Source organism: Balaenoptera acutorostrata, chromosome 12, assembly GCF_949987535.1.
Source record: "Balaenoptera acutorostrata chromosome 12, mBalAcu1.1, whole genome shotgun sequence".
NCBI lineage: Eukaryota > Metazoa > Chordata > Mammalia > Artiodactyla > Balaenopteridae > Balaenoptera > Balaenoptera acutorostrata.
The window spans coordinates 93,532,479-93,551,164 of record NC_080075.1 but is presented as its reverse complement, the minus strand read 5'-3'; the positions used below and the strand labels follow the sequence as shown (position 1 = coordinate 93,551,164).

Sequence of the window (18,686 nt, the reverse complement as noted above, 5' to 3'; positions counted from 1 at the left end):
ACCAGCCTCCCCTCCGCTGGAGCACGTGTGCCAGCGCTGGGCATGGGGGGCCCGCGAGGATGGGGACCCAAAGCGCTCTGCACGCGGCAGGGGCAGATCTGAGCGCGTTCCTAGGGGAACGCTCCCCTCCCCCTCACAGTGCCTCCCCGAGGGGCGGGGACGGGTCCCAATCTCTCTTCATCCCTAAGTCTCAGCAGCAGGGACCCCTCACCCCCAGCGCCTGATCCTGGGTTTGGAGGCAGCCTGACTTAGGACGCTGTCCCAAATCCCTGGGACCTTGGTCACCAACTCCCACTCGGCGCTCTGTGGATGCCATTCTCCTTCCCTCCTCATTTCTCCCAGACTTTGCCTCTGTCTTCCTCAAAAATAACCCCGCTCACCCCCTCCCAAGGCTCGATGGGCCTCACTTAGCTCCACACCTGACAGCACGTGTAAATCCCAGCCCCAGATCCATTAAAACTGAGTCGGATGCAGGAACGTGTTCCGGGGACCCTCCCTCCACCTGGAGTTCTCCAGATATTCCCACGTGTTTCTGTGACGATCTGATCCCTGTGTCATTCTCCCGGAAGCCGAGGGTGTACAACCCCTCACATGCAGCTTCTTTCTAAATCCAGTCCACGACGAGCACAGCAGGCTCGGGAAAGTGGCTCTCAGCTGGATAAATAAACGGGTATCTGAACACAAGAGCCCTGCGTGTGCTTCGGAAGCTCCTGGTTCAGGTGAGGCCTCCCCAGCTCTGCCTCAAGGTCTCTGGAGATGTTTCCATGTCCGGCCGAGTGACAAAACCCTAACCACAGCCTCGGCTGCAGCATCACGTGAATAAAACTGCCTGACACGCGACGACTCCAGCCCATCGCTGGACAGGTGACCGGCCAAGCAAACAAGTCAGAAAATGCCTCTGACCAGGAATTCTGCTTAAAATGGGCATGCTGACTTCACAGCAAAGTAGGACTTCATATGCAGCCCAAGAAGCAACATCCAGCGTACCCTAACTGGAAAAGTTTATTTTCTCCAAAATACTGACGTCATGAATGACCAAAGTAAACAGGACGTGCAGATTCACAAACAGGAAATACTGTACGAGGAAACCACCTGCTGGTCCCCACTTCTCCCCGAAAGACCTCTACTGGCTCAGATCTGTTTGCAAGTCTATCTTGTTATACTGGAAGCACCATGGGGACAGGGGTCACCCGGTGATACTGGTCCTTGTCCCAGGAAGGCAGGGCACAGGGTGTGGGATGGCTGCCCAGATGGGTGGGGTCAGAAGGAGGGAGGGACCACGGCTTTGTCATCTGCATGCACACAGCCCTACGCCCCGGGGCACAGACATGCATCGTGCAAACAGCAGACTCGGCCTATTTTTCCCTGCAAGAGGCAAAGGGCAGGTGAAATCCAAGACACCGCAGAGCAGAGGAGAGGCACTTACAGTTGCTCTAGAGAGGCAAGTCCCTTAAACGCTTGCCTGTCAATTGACTGGATCTCATTCTTGTACAGATAGCTGAAACAAGAAACACGGGAGGATTAGCACACGCACGCCAGGCCGTAACTCAGGGTGGAGAGAAGAATTCAGTTGGCACGTGGGGACAGTTTTCAAATTCATGATCGTATTACGATACAAACAGAACGTTTACACGGTAAGTACAGTTCCTCCAAGGAGGCTCCCCTTCCCCTTTCTAAGGAAAACCTCCAACTGGAGATGATCAGACCACCGCCATGTCTTCAGGAAACTAACAGATTCTTGGAGGACAGCTTATGAGCAGCTGACAAAGCATTTGCTTCAAAGCCTGAAGAAAATAAAATCATTTCCTGACAAACAGGTAAAATGCATTGAATATAAGCTTCTGTAACTGATACTGACACAGTTTCAAAATGCCCAGAAATAATCTGGGGAAGAGAAATTACAAAGACTACATAATCTGTTTTCTACTCAGAATACCATTCTCCTACAACAGAAGCAACCAAGGCTGATCAGAAGAACCACCCAATGGGCCCGCTGCCTGTTTCTGTATGGCCTGCACGCTAAGAAAGGTTCTTATGTTTCTAAATGGCTAAAAATTTCAAAAGAAGAATATTTCGAAATACATGAAAATCACGTGAAATTCACATTTCAGTGTCCGAAAATACAGTTTTGTTGGCATGCAGCCATGCCGACTCATTTACTGTGGTCTATGGCTGATTTTGTGCCCTGTGGAAACAGAGACGTATGGTCCTCAAAGCTTCAAGCGTGTACTGCCCTGTCCTTTCCAGAAGAAGCTGGCCAACTCCTGAAGGAACCCATCAAGGGTGAAGATTTTCACACCAAAGTATCCAATTCCACCAGAAACACAAAACCATGTGTGTTGGGTCCACCCATCTGTCCTGGACCTCAGAACACATCTCTACCACGGCCGTCTGTACTCAGATGTGGAGATACTTGCCCTGGGCATTTCTCCATCGCTGACGTGGGCAGAGGGACGGATCAAAATCCACACCTTTCCTATAATGTAACTCAGGCAGATCCTTCTCTGCACGCTGGATGCTTGGTGGTTGGGCTCTCACCCACCCACTTAATAAACGACACCGCTTTGTCTCAATGCTTGTAATGTCGCCTACTTCATTTCCAGGACATGCGTTTTACTGCATTTTACTTAATAATATTTGGTGCAGGGCCCAGTCTAACAGGACCTGCTGTGCTGCCTTTAATCGCTGCAATCCTTCCAAGCGTTTTCCCTTCTCTCTCTGTGCAAATCTGCTGAGGCGACTTCACCAAGAACTACAAGCCTTAACACAAACCAGCCAGAATTCCCCTGAAACTGAGGCCCAGTGCCTGCAAGAGGCCTGGCACAGACATTACTTCTCCAGGCTGTGGGGTCTGAATCCTTTAACTGCCACCTACTGGCTGTGCGTCTTGAGTAAGAATTAACGTTCTCTGCCTCCGTTTCTCGTGTGTAAGATGGAGTGAATAGCAGTACCTCACAGGGTCACTGAAATTCAACGAACATATAGAGAGCTTTGGAATAGGGCCTCACCCGTGCAACTCCTGTCCAGGTGTGAGTTATTTCTCCTACTGCTAACCCTATAGGAGGTAAGTCTGAACAAAGGTTTCTGTGCCTGTTTCTTAAACACAAACAAGCAAAACAAAATATCAACATGGACATCACCTTTCATGCACTTCAAGAAGATGAGAGTAAAGGAATCCTGTCAAAGAATACATGCAATTGAACCAAACTAGTATGTATGAAGGCATGCTGGTAAAGACATTGGAGCATAATCTGTTTTCCTAAGAATAACTCGGTATTGATCATGATCTGATCTAACAATAAATCATAAATAATTTTCTACTTCATCATAGAGTTGACCCTTTGAATATGAGTTCTAACTACCTCAAGGGTTAATTTCATCATTTGGAAAGCTTAATGAAGGCGAAGGTGTATTCCTTACCAGAAGGCACTGGAGCTCCAGCACGTAAGGAACACTCAACCTCCAAAAATACACTTTGGCACTGATTAGATAAATACCAAGGCTGCAATAATCAATAAATTGTGGAAGCCTTCTTAAACATTTAAGATGCATACCGCACAGTCTCCTAAGTCAGTGCCTGTCAGGATGGACCCTCCCGGTGTGGTCTGGGAAGTCAGAGGAGGAGGCTGGGAGCTGCAGTAGCAGCATGGCAGGGTCACGGGACCCCTTCCCGCCACAGCTGCAACCTTGTCCTGGTGTCTGTTCTCACAGTGGTCCATCTCCCCGCCGTTACTGCCGACCACTGCTCAGCCCATCCCGGTGACCCCGGAACCTACTGCGTGGGCGTCTCAGATGAGTTCAGGTGGGAGGGGGAAAGGTTGGCGCGTGGATGCCTTGAAAGGAAGCCCGTCAACAGACGAGGTTTAAAAGTATTATTTTTAAAAACTGTCCTAAGTGAAAAATGAAGTATCCCTAACTACTAGGGTAAATGATAAGTCGCTCTTAAGTAATTCAAACCAAAAAAATAAAAATTAAAGTAAAAAAAATTTTTTTATAAAAACAGACTAAACACGCACACACGCACTGCAAAAACTGGCTATCAGTTAAAGGACTCTGCTTCTAAGAAATCTAGGCTTTCTTCTGGAGCTTACACAGCACGTAAAATCAAAAACCAAAACAAAACGTAAGTAAATAAATGAAAACTCAAGAATAAATAGAAGACCTTTCCCTCATTTTAAAAATGAGCAACAAGGCTTAGTGTGAACATTGCTAATGAAAAATTAATATACTGCGTCAAAAGTGATGGAGAAAAGTGTGTAGACACGACATTTTCAGATTCTTCGTGGAGGAAGACGTATTTAATACAGAGTTAATGTTACCTCTTGCTCATAACCACTGTCTCACCTAAACTCAACAGGACCTGGAGACATCCAGGTTCACTTCAGCCACACGTTTCCCCCAAAATCACTGATACCAATCCCTCATTAAAATGGCTCTAGCTGAACAGTCCTAAAGTTAAGAGTAATTTCCTCAAAGCACATGATACTTACTTCTAATCTGTTAGAACCAGCAATGTATTCAGTGTTTTGTTAAAGTTTCCAACTTCAAAATAAGTGCCTGTGAAGGTACTGAACCAGGCGAGGTCATTTTCTAACTGCAAAAGTGACTTCAACAAGCAGATGTTTTAAATGCTAATAAACTCATTAATTCAAATCACTTTTTAAAGGTAGAATAAAATTTAACTACATAAAAATAAGAGGTGAAATCACTTGGCGGAAGATGGGGAAAATCAGCAGGAATTAGTGACATTCCAGAGGGATCTGTTATTCCCATCTCACATCTCGCCCACCCCTGAAAGCTCAGATCCCACAAAATATGTCAGCTGTTCACACTGGCGGCTGAACAAAAGTTATCACCTTCCATCTCAAGAAGCGTCATTATTACCCGAGAATGATTTTCAGAGGCTATAGTTTTTCATTTTATTCAACCTATTTTACTTAAGGCTTAGCAGATAAACACTAGAAATCACATAAGGTAGCACTTTATACTGATAACAACTCATTTTAAAAGTCCCAACCAAAATTTCACTCACCTTTCGAAAATAAAACCTCTTTTTCACGTGACTGTATTTACAATAATTCATGAACAGTACAAAATTTAGCTAGCTCAGTGAGTAAACAGTCCGAATACAGATAACAGACTCTGGTGTAAAGAACTGGTCATGACTTACAGGTATTTTAGATTCTCCAAGTCTTCAAATGACCCACCAGGTATACTCTTGATCTGATTATTGTTGAGAAGCCTGTGAAAGAAAGTCTCAGTAAGAATTTAAAAAACAACACGCTTCTGCATTGCGTTATGATTAAGCCACAGACCTAACACTGACATTCGCTAAATGCAAATTAACACAAGCAAGAGCCCTGTGGGTGCTGGACACTCCCAGCTCCAAGTTGCCTCAGGGGGCTGGTCCGTATCAGCGCACACCGCTGCAGCTCTGCACACAGCAGAGAAGCAATCCCCTCTCTCCTGCACAAGACGTCTCTCTTTGTCCTGCTGTCTCTTCCATTTCCCCTCCAGCCAGCTGGGAGGCCCTCGCAGAGGTGCAGGGTGTCCCGGAGGTCGGTGTCTCCCCACGGAGCTTTCCTTTTCACAGGGAGGGAGCTGGGGGCCGAGCCATCCATGTCCCCCCCATCAGGCTTACAGGGCAGTGGTGACCGTTCCTGACCCCCAGGCCCTGCACTGAAGAGTCACCTCCTGGGCAGAAGGGCCAGAGCCCGTCTCTGCCCACGGCATTCAGCACAGCCCATGGCAGCCTGGAGTTGGGGTCTAAACCCTGGGACACAGCTGGACAGCACCCCAGCCCCACCAGGGCCCGTACTAGCTCAGGAGGAGGGCCGTCCCCTCGATCCTGCAGTGGGAGACGTGCCCAGCACAGGCCTGAATCACAGCCAAAGGATGGACAGGTTCGCAGAGGTCAGATGAGACACACGGGGACAAAGGTCATGACAGCCGCCAAGCCTGGGACCCAGTCCTGGCATCTCAACGTGCAAATCCCTCTGTCAGGCTCCACGGCAACCTCTCAGCCATGCCCACCCATGGTGGGCAATGGGGTAGACCTCCCTCAGCATTCCGGATCTACCCCCAGGGAAAGGTGTGATAATTTTGGTATCTCTCGTCTACCGGCTCCCAGTACAATGTTTGGACTTACAATGTGTTCAAGTTTCTCAGCCCCCTGAAGGCCCCCGGCTGGATCTCTCTGATTCTGTTAAAGCGAAGATCCCTGTGAAGAGGCAAAAAACGCATTTACAGAGAGAAATCTGCGATTGTCACTAGTTGTGTGTTATCTTTAAATATTCGCTTTCCAAGCAGCAATAAGGCATTTAAGAAATTAAAACCCCCTGTTTATTCCTTGGAAGAACCAACCCTGGGCCAAGGCTAACAAATACATGAATATTTGTCTGAATGACAGGTGGACGCTCTCGCCTTACAGAGTTTGTTTAAACAATAATTATGGGGCGTTAAGAGGTTCCTTTGTCACCATCCATCCATCTCCGCCAGCCCACGGGAATGCTCAAGTCTCAGCGTTAAGACAACAAACACAGGACGGATTTGCAGGGCCTCACGAAGGGAGTCACCCCTGGAGCAGGCGTGGAAACACCGGGGTTCCCTCCTGTAACCTCTGAGCTGGAACTCACTCCCCCAGTGAGGACGTTTAGCCCGAACGCTCAGAGCCACAAAGCTCACTCAGCGTGTGAGCTGGAAAAACAAGGCTATTTCACGTGTGCATCTTAACACGGTAAATAAAATTAAATGCACACGTAGAAGAGTGGACGGAGGGAGGAGCTGAGCAAGAGGCAGAAGCCGGCCCGGCGGCGGGAGACGCGCGAACACGGAGCTGGCCTGCGGGGCTCAGGCCGGGGCCCGGAGTGCAGGGACCGAAGGTCGGCTGAGATGCCCGCTCCCACCCTCCCCCAGCTGGAATCAAAATCTATCAGTTGAACAAGTGTGAAAGTCACCGACAACTAAACACAAAGACCCCTTTCCTGACCAAGGAGTCTTAGAAACATTAAAATTCCTTACTCACAGGCTGAACCCCTTCCGTCACAGCCCAACAGGGATCACGACGGGCTGAACTGTGTCCCCACAAGTTCACGCCTTGAAGCCGGGCTCCCAGGGCCTCAGAATGTGATCTTATTTGGGGAAGGAGTCCTTACAGAGGTGACCAAGTTCCAGTGAGGTCACTGGGGTGGCCCTGGTCCAAGACAGCTGGTGTCCTTGTAAAAAGGGGAGATTTGGAGACGGGCACACGGGGGAAGGCCAAGGACCGCGGCAAACCTCCAGAGCTGGGCGGCGGGTGGGCGTGGAGGAAAGACCCGGCTCAGAATCCCCCTCGCAGCCACAGAAGGAACCAGCCCTGCCAGGTGACCCGGGATGTCCGGCCTCTGGGACTCCGGGAGAACAGACCCCTGTCCTGTCGGTGGTGCTTCGACAGGACGGCCACAGGAAACTCCCATGGGCATCCTGGGGTAGCACTGGTCCAGGTCACGAACAGACAGCCCTCTTATGCTATGTACTGAGCCCTTTCAGCGTTCATAATCTTTTCAGGAATCTGATTATGTTGACCCGATTCAATAGCTGTAACTGATGACAGAACTGGTTTGAGTTTGCGTTGGAGGCTTCTCGGAAAGCGTTTGTCTGAGTGGCTGAAACCATCCGTGTCTGCGTCGGGGCAGCGAGTGCAATGCACTGCCTTCGGGCATTTGCTTCCTCGCTCCGAGTCAAGTCCTCGGGACCCAGGCAAACGGTCAGCACCTGACCCTCACCCGGGTTCACTCTCCTTGGAGACCTTGTTGCCCACCAGCATGCTCCCCCAGGACCCCTCCTCCCCTGCACAGACAGGCTTGTTTCCTAATAAAGAGTAATTTACGTTCAGATTCAGAACAGAGCGAGCGGCCCCCCTGGTGGGGAGCTGGGAAGGGGAGGGAGTGGAGGGCAGATGGGGGCAGCTCCCCTGGGGACCCTAACGCTCCCCGCAGTTCCCGCTTTCTTCTCGACTTCAGAGGGCTAAGGTGGCCCCGTCAGCGTCTGGTTCTGTCCCCCAAAAGCTTAACCCTGGTCCTTCAAGCCCCCCGCATCCCCTGATCCTAACGCACCGCCAGGCCCATCCACTTTCCCCAGACAAGGCGCAGCACCAACTCCACCTCCTTCTCTTCCTCTGCCACCAACGCTCGGCCAGGCCCGGCCGTGTCTGCAAACCTGACCTCACTCCTGCACTGGACACCGTCCACGAGCGCCCGGCCCACTGCTCCCATCGCCGCAACACACCTCCCGACCGGGATCGCGGCGGCCTTTCCCGTGGGCCCCGTCCACCCCTCCTAATGCTTCGGGCCCGTGGGCAGCCTGCATGGAGGACGCAGGTCCCCCGACCAGGGATGCAGCCTGCAGACCTCTAAGTGGGCCGTGCAGAGGGGCACCTGTGCCCAACCCACTGCCAGCACGGGGTGAGGGGCCTTTCAGGGCAACCACGTGCACCTCCACGTGGCCCACACGGTGCATAGCCAGCTTGAACTTTCGTTTCCATTTTCTGCAACATGTAAACGGTTCCAAAGCGTTATCACTAATAAGTAATTGACTATTAAACAAGGTGCGTCTGGAGGCCACGCCCCTGTCCCCCGCACTGCTTCCCCTCCTCCCCGGTCGCTCTTCGGGGTTACTCTACCTCACCCTTCCACTGTGTCCTTTTGAAAATCTAAGCAAAGAGAACGTGTGTCTATTTCCCTCCCTTTCTTGCACAAAAGGCAGCTCGCTGTGAACACGCTTTTCTTCCCGGGATAAACTGCGGAGCTTCCCGCAGCCGTGTGTGGACACGCCCGCACCTCCTTTCGGGCGGTGACCGCGGCCTGTGCTTGGGCCACCTCAGAGGACCGCTCCGAGCCGTCATGGACAGTACCCGGGACTGGCTCTCTGGACCCATCAATTCACACTGTCGCTGAGGTATTCACGGAACCGATTCCTAGAAAGGCATGGCTGGGCCGAAGGATAAACAGGCGTCATGACAGCTGACATCTCTGAGCTTGCTAAGTGCCCATCACTTCCATAAACACATGTGGTCCACACACCCCACGCGCTGTGGGAGCCCAGCCTCAGAATCTGCCCAATGTCGCACGGGAGCAGGTGACCTGCGGGAACCAGACCCGGGCACTGCCTTTCATCCTCTGCTCCCAGCATGACGCTGAGCAGCGAGGGCTCCAGGAGGCTGGAGACAGGGGACAAAGCAGCCCAAGGGCGACTGCACCATCCAGACAAGGCGGGCAGGACCCCCCAGAGGCCAGGGGGTGGGGCAGCCTGCGAGCAGGAGAAGGTTAAGGGCAGGCTGTGCACAGTGGCAGGGAGGGACAGAGTCGGCGGGGGTGGCCCCAGGCTGAGAGGTATAGCCACTGCTGACAGGAGGGGCCTGCAGGAGTAGTGACAGCAGGCGGTCCGGTGACAGTCCTGAGGGCCCAGCGGCGGGCACACACGTCACACTTCCCACGCTCACCTCCACCTGCTTAAGCGCCCAGAGCCCTTGCCAGCCACATCCCTAAGGGATGAGTTGGTGCATCCGTCATAAACACGGAGCCCGAGCACGGGGTCTCCCAGGCCGGGTCTGAGCAGCGCAGATGTCAGTGGGACCGGACCTCACCCTGCCTATTCCTGCCAGCTACGCTAGGAATGCAAGGCCCGACGCCCCTCTTTCCGGGCAGCCCCCAGAGCAGTGTCTGCAGGGAGCAGCCTTGAAGGATGGGCAATGCCACCTCCGGTCACCCTAATACTTGCCAACCACTCCCCCTAAAAGGGTGACCTCCCCAAGGTCAGTGCTCCTCTCCTCCAAGGGACGTGCGGGCTCAGGAACCAATGCCCTTGTCTTGACCCCCAGGTCCCGGGAAGGAGAGAGAGGCCTGAACGTCACCCCCTCGATGGGAGCTGTGTCTCCAGGTAGGAAAGTGATGGGTCAGGCGTTTCCGGCATCATCCGCTTCACTGCAGAGTTGGGTTCAACGACGCTCATGACACTTAACCACAGGACTCACTTTTAGTCTCCCCCCAAAATCTAGTACTGATGCTGCTGATTGTTAAAATATAATTTAACTCAGGGCTTCCCTGGTGGCTCAGTGGTTAAGAATCCATCTGCCAATGCAGGAGACACGGGTTCAAGCCCTGGTCCAGGAAGATCCCACATGCCGCGGAGCAGCTAAGCTCGTGCGCCACAACTCCTGAGCCTGCGCTCTAGAGCCCGCGAGCCACAACTACTGAGCCCGCGAACCACAACTAGTGAAGCCCATGCTCTGCAACAAGAGAAGCCACCGCAGTGCGAAGCCCACACACTGCAACGAAGAGTAGCCCCCGCTCACCACAACTAGAGGAAGGCTGCATGCAGCAACAAAGACCCAACACAGCCAAAAATAAATAAATAAATAAATAAAATATAAAAATATATGTGTGTGTGTGTATATATATATATATATATATATATATATATATATATATATTAACTCAATTCAGTATTTACTGAGTAGCTTTGAAAAAGCAGGGGTCACGGCTAGAAATCACAGAATGTTGATACACTATGATACATGTATTTTTATTGGTTTTCATCTCTTTCTTCCTCCTTTCACAAAAAATTTATTTGAGCAGCATGAAAAAGTACCCATAAAACAATAGAAGAAATAGCTAAAGGAATGAGGGGGAAAGGAAACAGGCCAAATGGAGAAGCAGATGCTGGCAGCTGGATGCAGGTCTGGCTCAGAGTATCCCAGCCGCCAGTGCAGAGACAGCCTGATCAAGCACAAGATCATCAGCTCCAAAGAGCCCTCGGCACACTGCCCGGGAGAAGTGAAGCTTTACCGATGCTAAGACACAGGCAAAGCTTCTCACAAGGGTCCTCACAAACACTGGGCACGTAGGTGTACCTCCCAAGCACAGGTCTCGTGACTGGCTCTGCGTGGGGGCTCCCCCCTCCCTGTACGCAATGGCAGGACTTCAGCGTGTGATTCGGGCAAGCAGTTATAGAACTTCATCCTGTCCATCCAAGTGCATCCTTCCGGCCTCCGAGGCCTCCCTGGACCCTGATTTGTATCAAGGACTCACTGATCCTCCCAGGAGTGTGTCACCTACAGGTGTCATAGGCACCCACTCTCCTCCTTCACTCGAATTAATGAAATTAAAAACAAAACAAAACAGGGACTTCCCTGGTGGTCCAGCGGTTAAGAATCCGCCTTCCAATGCAGGGGACGCGGGTTCGATCCATGATCGGGGAACTAAGATCCCATATGCCGTGGGGCAACTAAGCCCGTGCACCGCAACTTCTGAGCCCGCGTGCCACAGCTAGAGAGAAGCCCGCACACCTCAACTAAGACCCGATGCAGCCAAATAAATATAAAAAATTAATTAACAAAAACAAAAAACCAGAAACAGAAATGCAGGTCAGCAAAGGAAAAAACAGCGTCTGATGGTGAAGAGCATGTGGGTCCTGGTCAGAGGTTGGGGAGAGGCTACACGGGGCCGGGCATTCTGGACGAGGGACAGTGACAGAACCTGCACTTGCACCCATCACAGGGGACAGCCCTGCTCCAGCGGGGCCCAGGGCCTGGACACGCCGTCTCTGCATGTGCAGAGCGCTCTCGGACACCGGATGGTCCAGCGTCCACTGCAACAATGCGACAGCCCACCCCTCCCGAGGGCCCAGGGTGACCACGCGTCCTGCCTGCCTGTGAGGCCCCAGGACACACCCCTCAGCCCCACACCTATTAAAAACCGCTTCACTTTCAGGAGTGGAGCCGTCAGGGACCAGAAAGTCTGCCCCTCGTCCTGCCCAGGTTCTGCCCCTCGTCCTTCTTGCCATGGCACGAGGTGACCCACAGGCCACCTGAAGGGACGAGCTCAGAAGAGTCACAGAGGTCAGCGCTTGACCCGCCACCGCGGCAAAACGCCAGGTTGCGGGATCTGCTTTTTCCTCCCACTGTGTTGTGGACTTCTGTAAAACACAGAAAACGTCATGTCGTCCGACGTGGCAACAAAGCCCAGTTGCCAGGAAAGCTCCTGTATTTATCGGTGACAGAGCGGCCCTTGTGCGGTCAGTTGTGCAGACGGCACTCCGAGCCTGGCTTCTTCGGATGACGTCCAGGGCACCAGAGAACACGCGGGCCCTCCCCACACAGGAGCCTCAGGGCGCAAGGAGAGGGGCCCCGGCGGAATCGTGCCCCCCCCCCGAGGGCTGGCGCTCCCGTCGAGGGGAGCGGGCGTCGGCGTCTCTGCTGACCATCACCTAGAGGACTTCCCTCTGGAGCCCTCCCAGGAGGTGGGTAACGTGCAGGCCCCTGGGTGACGGCGGAGCCGGGGGTGACCAAGGGGCGAGTCCTTTGTTCTCCAGGAACAGCTGTGAATTTCCTCCTGCGTCCACTCTTCATCCAGAACCTCAGATCCCAGAAAAAGGCCACACGGACAGAGGAGGGACGTGGGTGCTTGGGACACAATTTGCTAAGTGTTTCATTTTTTTGTCGTCTCCCCTTCCAGGATTTAAGCACATGGAACCAAGGGCCCACCTCTTGCCTCGAGAGCATGGAACCTGCTTGGAGGGGCTCCCTCAGGGCTGCTGACGGACGGACCCGGGACGGGCCCTGAGCTGCCGCTGTCTCCGGGCCAACGGGTCCTCCTGCGCGGCCGCCTCCCACTCGTGGGGAGGGGGGACTAAAACACGGCTCGGGGGTCGGCAGCCCTTCACACGGGGGGGGGGGCGGGGGACGCACTCCAAGGGGCAGCAGCGTCCAAACTATGCTGGGCCCTCAGCCTGCCGCCCCAGCTCAGCGTCCTGAAGGCGGGACCTGAATTAGGTAAAGTCTGGTTCACTGAGTCATGTGTACGAATAAAGAGAAAACGGGGAGGCAAAAAAAAGCCATTGTTTTCTCCTGATAGAGAATTTTTAAAACACTGAATGGTTCAAAGCCCAGGACAGAAAACTACTTCAAAAGAAAACGGACTTTGGGAAATAAACCAAGGTATTGATTCATTCAAAGGAAGCACACATGGAAAAGCGTTTACTCCGGTTCTGGTTTTAGGTTTCGTACAGCTAAAAAGAGAAGCGAGGAAGAGCTTAGAGTGTTTGGGCAACTGGGAGTGAGAGGTGAGCTCCGACCTCGGAGAGGATCCTGGTTTCCACCTGGTGGCCTGCACAGACCACGGGACAGCCAACGTGTCCGTCACCCTGAAAACACCACTGCGTCACTGCTCCTGACCACCGAGGGCAGTTCAGTGCTGGGGTGGCAGGGCTCTGGGAACAGCCCTCAGCAAAAAGCGTTCAAGAGATGCTCTGCCCCTGCAACCTCTCCAGCCTGTCAGGAGTCAGCAGGGAGGACGCTGCTTATTGAGGACCATCCGGCTCATCGCCTTGCCACTGCACTCGGACCGCTGGGTCAATTGTTAAGAATCTCCTTGGTGTCACCATTGCCGGGGGCCCCAGGGAGCACTCGAGGGCCCAACTCCAGCCCAGATCCCGTCCCTCCCCTCCCAGAACCGGGGAAGGAACCAGAGGAAGGCGCACCTGGCTGTGCTCCGAGACCGGCCACGTGGGCCCAGGCAGTGCCCCCTGTCCCCTAAAAGGCCGGGCAGAAAGATGGTGGGATTCGGGCCCAAGCGGTCTCCATGGCAACCCCTCCACTCCGTTGTCACGGCTATGCAGCCAAGGGCGGTGCTAAAGCAAGGCACCTGCTCTGACCATGCACAGCTGTGATCAAGCACTGAGATTTGAAACTCAAAAAACTACGACATCAGGAAGCACTACTCTTCTATTTTCAACTATTTAAAAATGTAAAACGCAGAGTTCGCAGGACAGCAAAAGCAGGCGCTGGCCGCTCCCGGCCTCGGCCCCGGGTGTGGACGCGGGTGCGGTGAGGCAGGTGTCTGCCCACCGTCCCAGGGGATTGACTTCCGTGTCAGGAGCATCGCTCCGGGCCACATGCAAATGTAAAGCCTTCCCCGCGCCCCGCAGCGCCTCACAAACGAACGAAATGTATCTACTGGTTCACGCACCGCAGGCTGTGTGCTCTGGGAAAAACGCCCAAACTTCTCCCATGGCTGTTTAAAAAATGAAATCAGTGTTTTTCTTGCTTTCCAGACCAAAAAATGGCCATAACTGTGTACCAAAGACTTCTCCCTCCCAAGGCCATTTCATTGCATCCCAGGAAGACCCCGTGCAGAGGCGAAGCCGAATACAGCAGTGTAATTAGGGGACAAGGCCCCCCTCTGTCTCTCAAGCAAACGAGGAGCCAAAACAGCCTGGACGAGCGTGAAATCCATTCTGTCCAGCTCAGCGTGTCAGTGAAAACACAGCGGCCTGACGCCCTTCTAATTAGAAACAGCCCAGGAAGCAGTGCCCACACCAGCAGAACCGGCCCAGGCGTGGGAAACGAGCTCCCGCTTCTGCTGGAGAACAGGAGCAGGTGCAGGTGAGCGCGTCTCCGGAGGAACACGGCACTGTGCGGCGGGGTCTCTGCAACACCACAGCTCCCCGTCCCCCGCTAGGGGTCTCGGGGTCTCTGCCGAGCCCGGCTTCGCGCTCCAGCCCGTGGAAGCCCGAGGGGCTGCAGGGGTGCAGACACGGGCCTGGGCACTGGCCTCACCCTGAGCAGCCACCGCGAGCCTTGCGGCCATCCAAGGGGCCCCGAAAGCCTGCCGTCCGGGTCTCGCGTGGGACACGGGAACAATCTGTGCACGTGTGCCCACGTGTGTCCACAGACACACCCCCTCCAGGCCGGGGCGCCCCGAGGGCCGCGTAGGTGGATCAGCTTCCGAGTCTGGTACCAGGCAGGTCCAGACTCAAATCCCTGCCCTGCTCTTCCCAGGCTGTGCAATCCTGGACAAATGCCTTGACTTCTCTGATCCTTCCTGGGTTTGCTCATCTGCAGGGTAAGGGGATGATGTCCCCGCCTCTCCTGTGAGGACCACATGAACTGAGACCAGCGAAGCAGGAAACGGGCGGGGGACAGGACCAGAGCGGCGGCAACGGGCAGGGTCGGGGGGGGGGGCACAGGTCACAGGTGGGCCGAGTGCGCGGCAGCCCCGGAAAGGGACAGGCCACCTCCCGCTGGCGTGCGCGGTGAGCCTTCATCTCACACGCAGAGGAGAGGTTCAGAGAAGGGAGTTAACTGGCCTGAAACCACACAGCCCACCTGGGCAGCCTACGGGGGGCCTGGGGCCTCATCCTCCGTGCCAAAAGCGTGTCCCCGAGACCCTCCTTCCCCAGGCACAGTCCCACCAGCCCCCATCAGTGTGACCTGAAGACACCAGAGCAGCACCCAGCAAGCCCCAGTTTCCACCTGGTGAAGATGCAGGTGCGGCTGGAAAGACTTGTGTGGTTTCAGCACAGCATTTCTCTGGGGCGCCAACGCCATCCCAAGTCCACGTCTAGAAACCCGGCCGTGTGAGACTTCCCTCCCGCCGCCCATCCCCCAGCAGGCCTCCACCCAGTGAGGAGTCCACAGCACGTTCCCAGGTCCGACGCCCCCGGATCAGCACAAACACTTCCAGCCCCGGCAGGTGGATCCAACCAGTCTCAGCGGCTTTCCTGACTGGTAACCACACCGGCAAGAACGAGGGATGACGTACACCACGGGGAAGACCCCACGGGCCAGCTCCGGAGACGCCCTCGTCTACCTGACGGCGACACTGCTGACACAGGCAAGTCCTCCTTACAGCGGAGCCTCATGCAGAAGGAATCACAGAACTAGAACAGCAGCCCGGCCGGACGGGCAGATCGGGAACCACCAGAAGAGATGCAGAAGCACCTGCTGAAGGGTCTGGTCTCTCCCTGGCTCCGCACGCGCTCAAGGCACCATCCACGTGTGCTGAGCCCAACCCCGCGCCCTGCAGGGCTGGTCGGACTGAAAGGACGGGCACCGGCGGCCCAGCATGTCCACAGCTGCCACCTGCCGCCCGGTCCTGGCTCCGCCCCTGACCTGCCACCTGCCGGGCACAGACATCCGCCCACAGCCATGCTGTGGCCTCACCTGGAAACGAGGTGCTCAGTGAGTCAGGACGGAGACCACGTGCCTGGAAGACGGCCACCTCGGGGTGAGCGGGGAGAGGCACCCAGGGGCCCGCTGACACCACCCCTGGGCCACCAACGTGATCTGGGCGCAGAGGAAAGCTCACAGACGGAGAAGCAGACGGGACAGGTGGAGGGAGGGCAGGGTGCACACAGGAACACAAGTATTCTCCTCGTGGAGGGTCAGGAGATCAGTAATACAGAAGTCAGTCCACGGACGCCCTGGGAAGAGACAAAGTTTCTATGCCCCAAGGGTTACGGGATGCAGGATACAAAGTATTTTTCTTTTCCTTACTGTGTTAAACAATCTTAAATGAATGATCACACTTATATAATAGCACATAACTAAAAGATCGTTTTTTTCCTTTCCTTGTTAAATGTAATTTTAAACAAAGTAATCAAGTTTTGGGCTCAAGCAATAAAAACTCATTCAAACAACTTGCAGCCTCGAACAGGAACAGAGGGGCCACACCCACTGGCTCTTCTCTGAGAGTCTCTCTCCCGGGCCAGAGGTGCCTTCGGGCGTCCAGGTGTCCAGGTGTCCAGGCGTCCAGGTGTCCGCGCTCCAGCCACCCCCCTGCCCCACCTCTGCCCTCTCTGCTTCCTTGGAGCTCTGAGCCTCTGATGCGCTTTTATGGCTGCCCTGGACCCTCAGAGCACAGCCTGCCAGCCTCAGCTCCACTGCTGGCTGTTTATTCCCTTAGTATTTTCTAGTTCCTGTTCCCCAGAGAGACACCTGTCTGAGCTAAGCCTGATCACAAGTAACTGGCCAGCACGTGGAGACTGTGTTTGATCTGGTGTCCACCTGGATCCAACCAGCTATGGCTGAGAGAACCAGGGTCACGCGACACTCGACACGGAACGGCATCAGTCAGGGTTCCCTGGCGAAACAGAACCAACAGGACGTGTGTGTGCGTGTGTGTGTGTGTGTGTGGGTGCGCATGTACAGAGAGAGATTGAGATTGGTTTCTGTTAAGGAAAGACTTATTGTGGAGGCCGGCAGGTCCACAGTTTGCAGGTGAGCCTGCAGGATGGACCCCCAGGGAAGGGCCGCCGTCTGATCCCAGGGCCGTCCTGCTTTTCTTCTCCTGAGTCCTTCCACCTATGGGATGAGGCCCACCTGCGCTGTGGAGGGCCATCTGCTTACTTACTGACTTAAGTGTTCATCTCCTCTAAAAACACCTCCACAGAAACCTCTAGAGTAACGTTTGACCAAATATCTGGGCACTGTGTCCCAGCCAAGTGGACACATAAAACTAACCATCCCAGACACCCAGGCGTGCTGAGATGTACCCTACTTGTTACAACAAATATTATAATTTACACAATTGAATGGGCTGAGTTTGTTCTTACAGAGACAGACAGAGCTTACTCTTTGAGTTCAGCAAAATAAACGGATAAATCATGTTATCCCACTGGGCGCTCGTCCAAGACTTAGCCAACTGGCAAGCGGACAGTCACAGAACCCAGCAGAAACCAAGCCCAGGAAGTAGATTTCAGGCTCTACCAAACAGATTGATTTTTGCCTGCTGCTTTTCTAAGAGCCTCAAATCAGGCTGCGTTGTAGTTACCACCACGGAGGAAATGGATCAAAAACAGAATCAACAAATACTGATACCAAAGAGCTACCCTCTACCAAGACGCTCCGGGATCATCTCACCTAGGAGGCTTCCTACATACACAGGTCTTGAGCTTTTAGGAAGACGGGACGTGCAAGCCAAGTTAATTACTAAATGAGAACACATTTCTAGGGTGTAAGTGATATCGTTTCATCAACCAGGACAAAAGAAGTGTGGGGCAAATAATAAACCCCAAGGAACTTAAAATGGATGGGTCAGAGGTGAATCCTCAGGAAAGGTCCTGAGGGGAGGGGACACGAAATGGAACCTTGTGAAGGGAGTAAAGGCAGACCTTAGCCGAGATGGTCCCTCCTGAAATTTCCTCTTCACTTTCATTAAGGGGATCCCACGTTGCCAGCCTGACCCGCCTCACGGGCTGGCGCAGTCCTCTCCCTGGGCCCTGATGTCCAGATTCCCTATGGTCTCAGAGTCCTTCTCCAGTGAGAAATCGAGAAGCCTTAATGCAGCGCCCACCGTATGTAATGAACTGGGTTATCTCCAGCGCCCAGGTACTAGGCCAGCAGGGTCCTTGAAAGAACTGAGAAAATAATCACTCCAATCATTTTCTGTTGGGCTTCCTCCTCTCACAACCCAGCTGAGAAAGGCTGCTAGACACGGAACTCTGAGAAACCGCAGAAAAATGAGAAGGCGGCTTCTCTTAAGACTAGGGAAAACAACGAGGAAGTTGGATTTTAAAGCCAGTGCGTTCTGAGTTTAAGAGGAAAGAGGCTTGGGTCTAAGAAAGTTCTTCCCAGGCGACCTCCTTTCTATAACCACCCCCCTCCCCTTGCTGGGCTTCCAACCCCACCCCTGAACCACGGGGGTGGGACGGATTGGGGACAGGTCTGCGTCAGGATAGAGGCACACAGCCTATGCCACAGATTCTGCCTCATGGCAGTGGGGTCTACGCATCTCAGCACCAGTGCCTGCCACTTACGAAGGACACCAGGATAGGGGCGGGGGGCGGAGGGAGGGACAAACAGACAGACAGTTGGATGGATGGATGGATGAATGGATGAAGGCGTAGGTGGTTATGGAAGGATAGATGCA

At 53.8% G+C, this 18,686-nt stretch overlaps 1 protein-coding gene across 2 annotated transcripts in view; it reads right to left on the bottom strand.

Moving 5' to 3' along the window:
• The window catches only part of PXDN (peroxidasin), a 66,295-nt gene that overhangs the window by 35,461 nt on the left and 12,148 nt on the right, over nt 1-18,686 (bottom strand). Inside the window, exons 2-4 of one of the 2 annotated variants that reach the window (XM_057558445.1) lie at nt 6,149-6,220; nt 5,171-5,242; nt 1,427-1,498 (exon numbers count right to left, since the gene is read on the bottom strand). In XM_057558445.1, coding sequence (XP_057414428.1) covers nt 1,427-1,498; nt 5,171-5,242; nt 6,149-6,220 — 216 coding nt within the window. The remainder of the gene's footprint in view (nt 1-1,426; nt 1,499-5,170; nt 5,243-6,148; nt 6,221-18,686) is intronic. The other variant, XM_057558444.1, reaches the window with a different exon arrangement.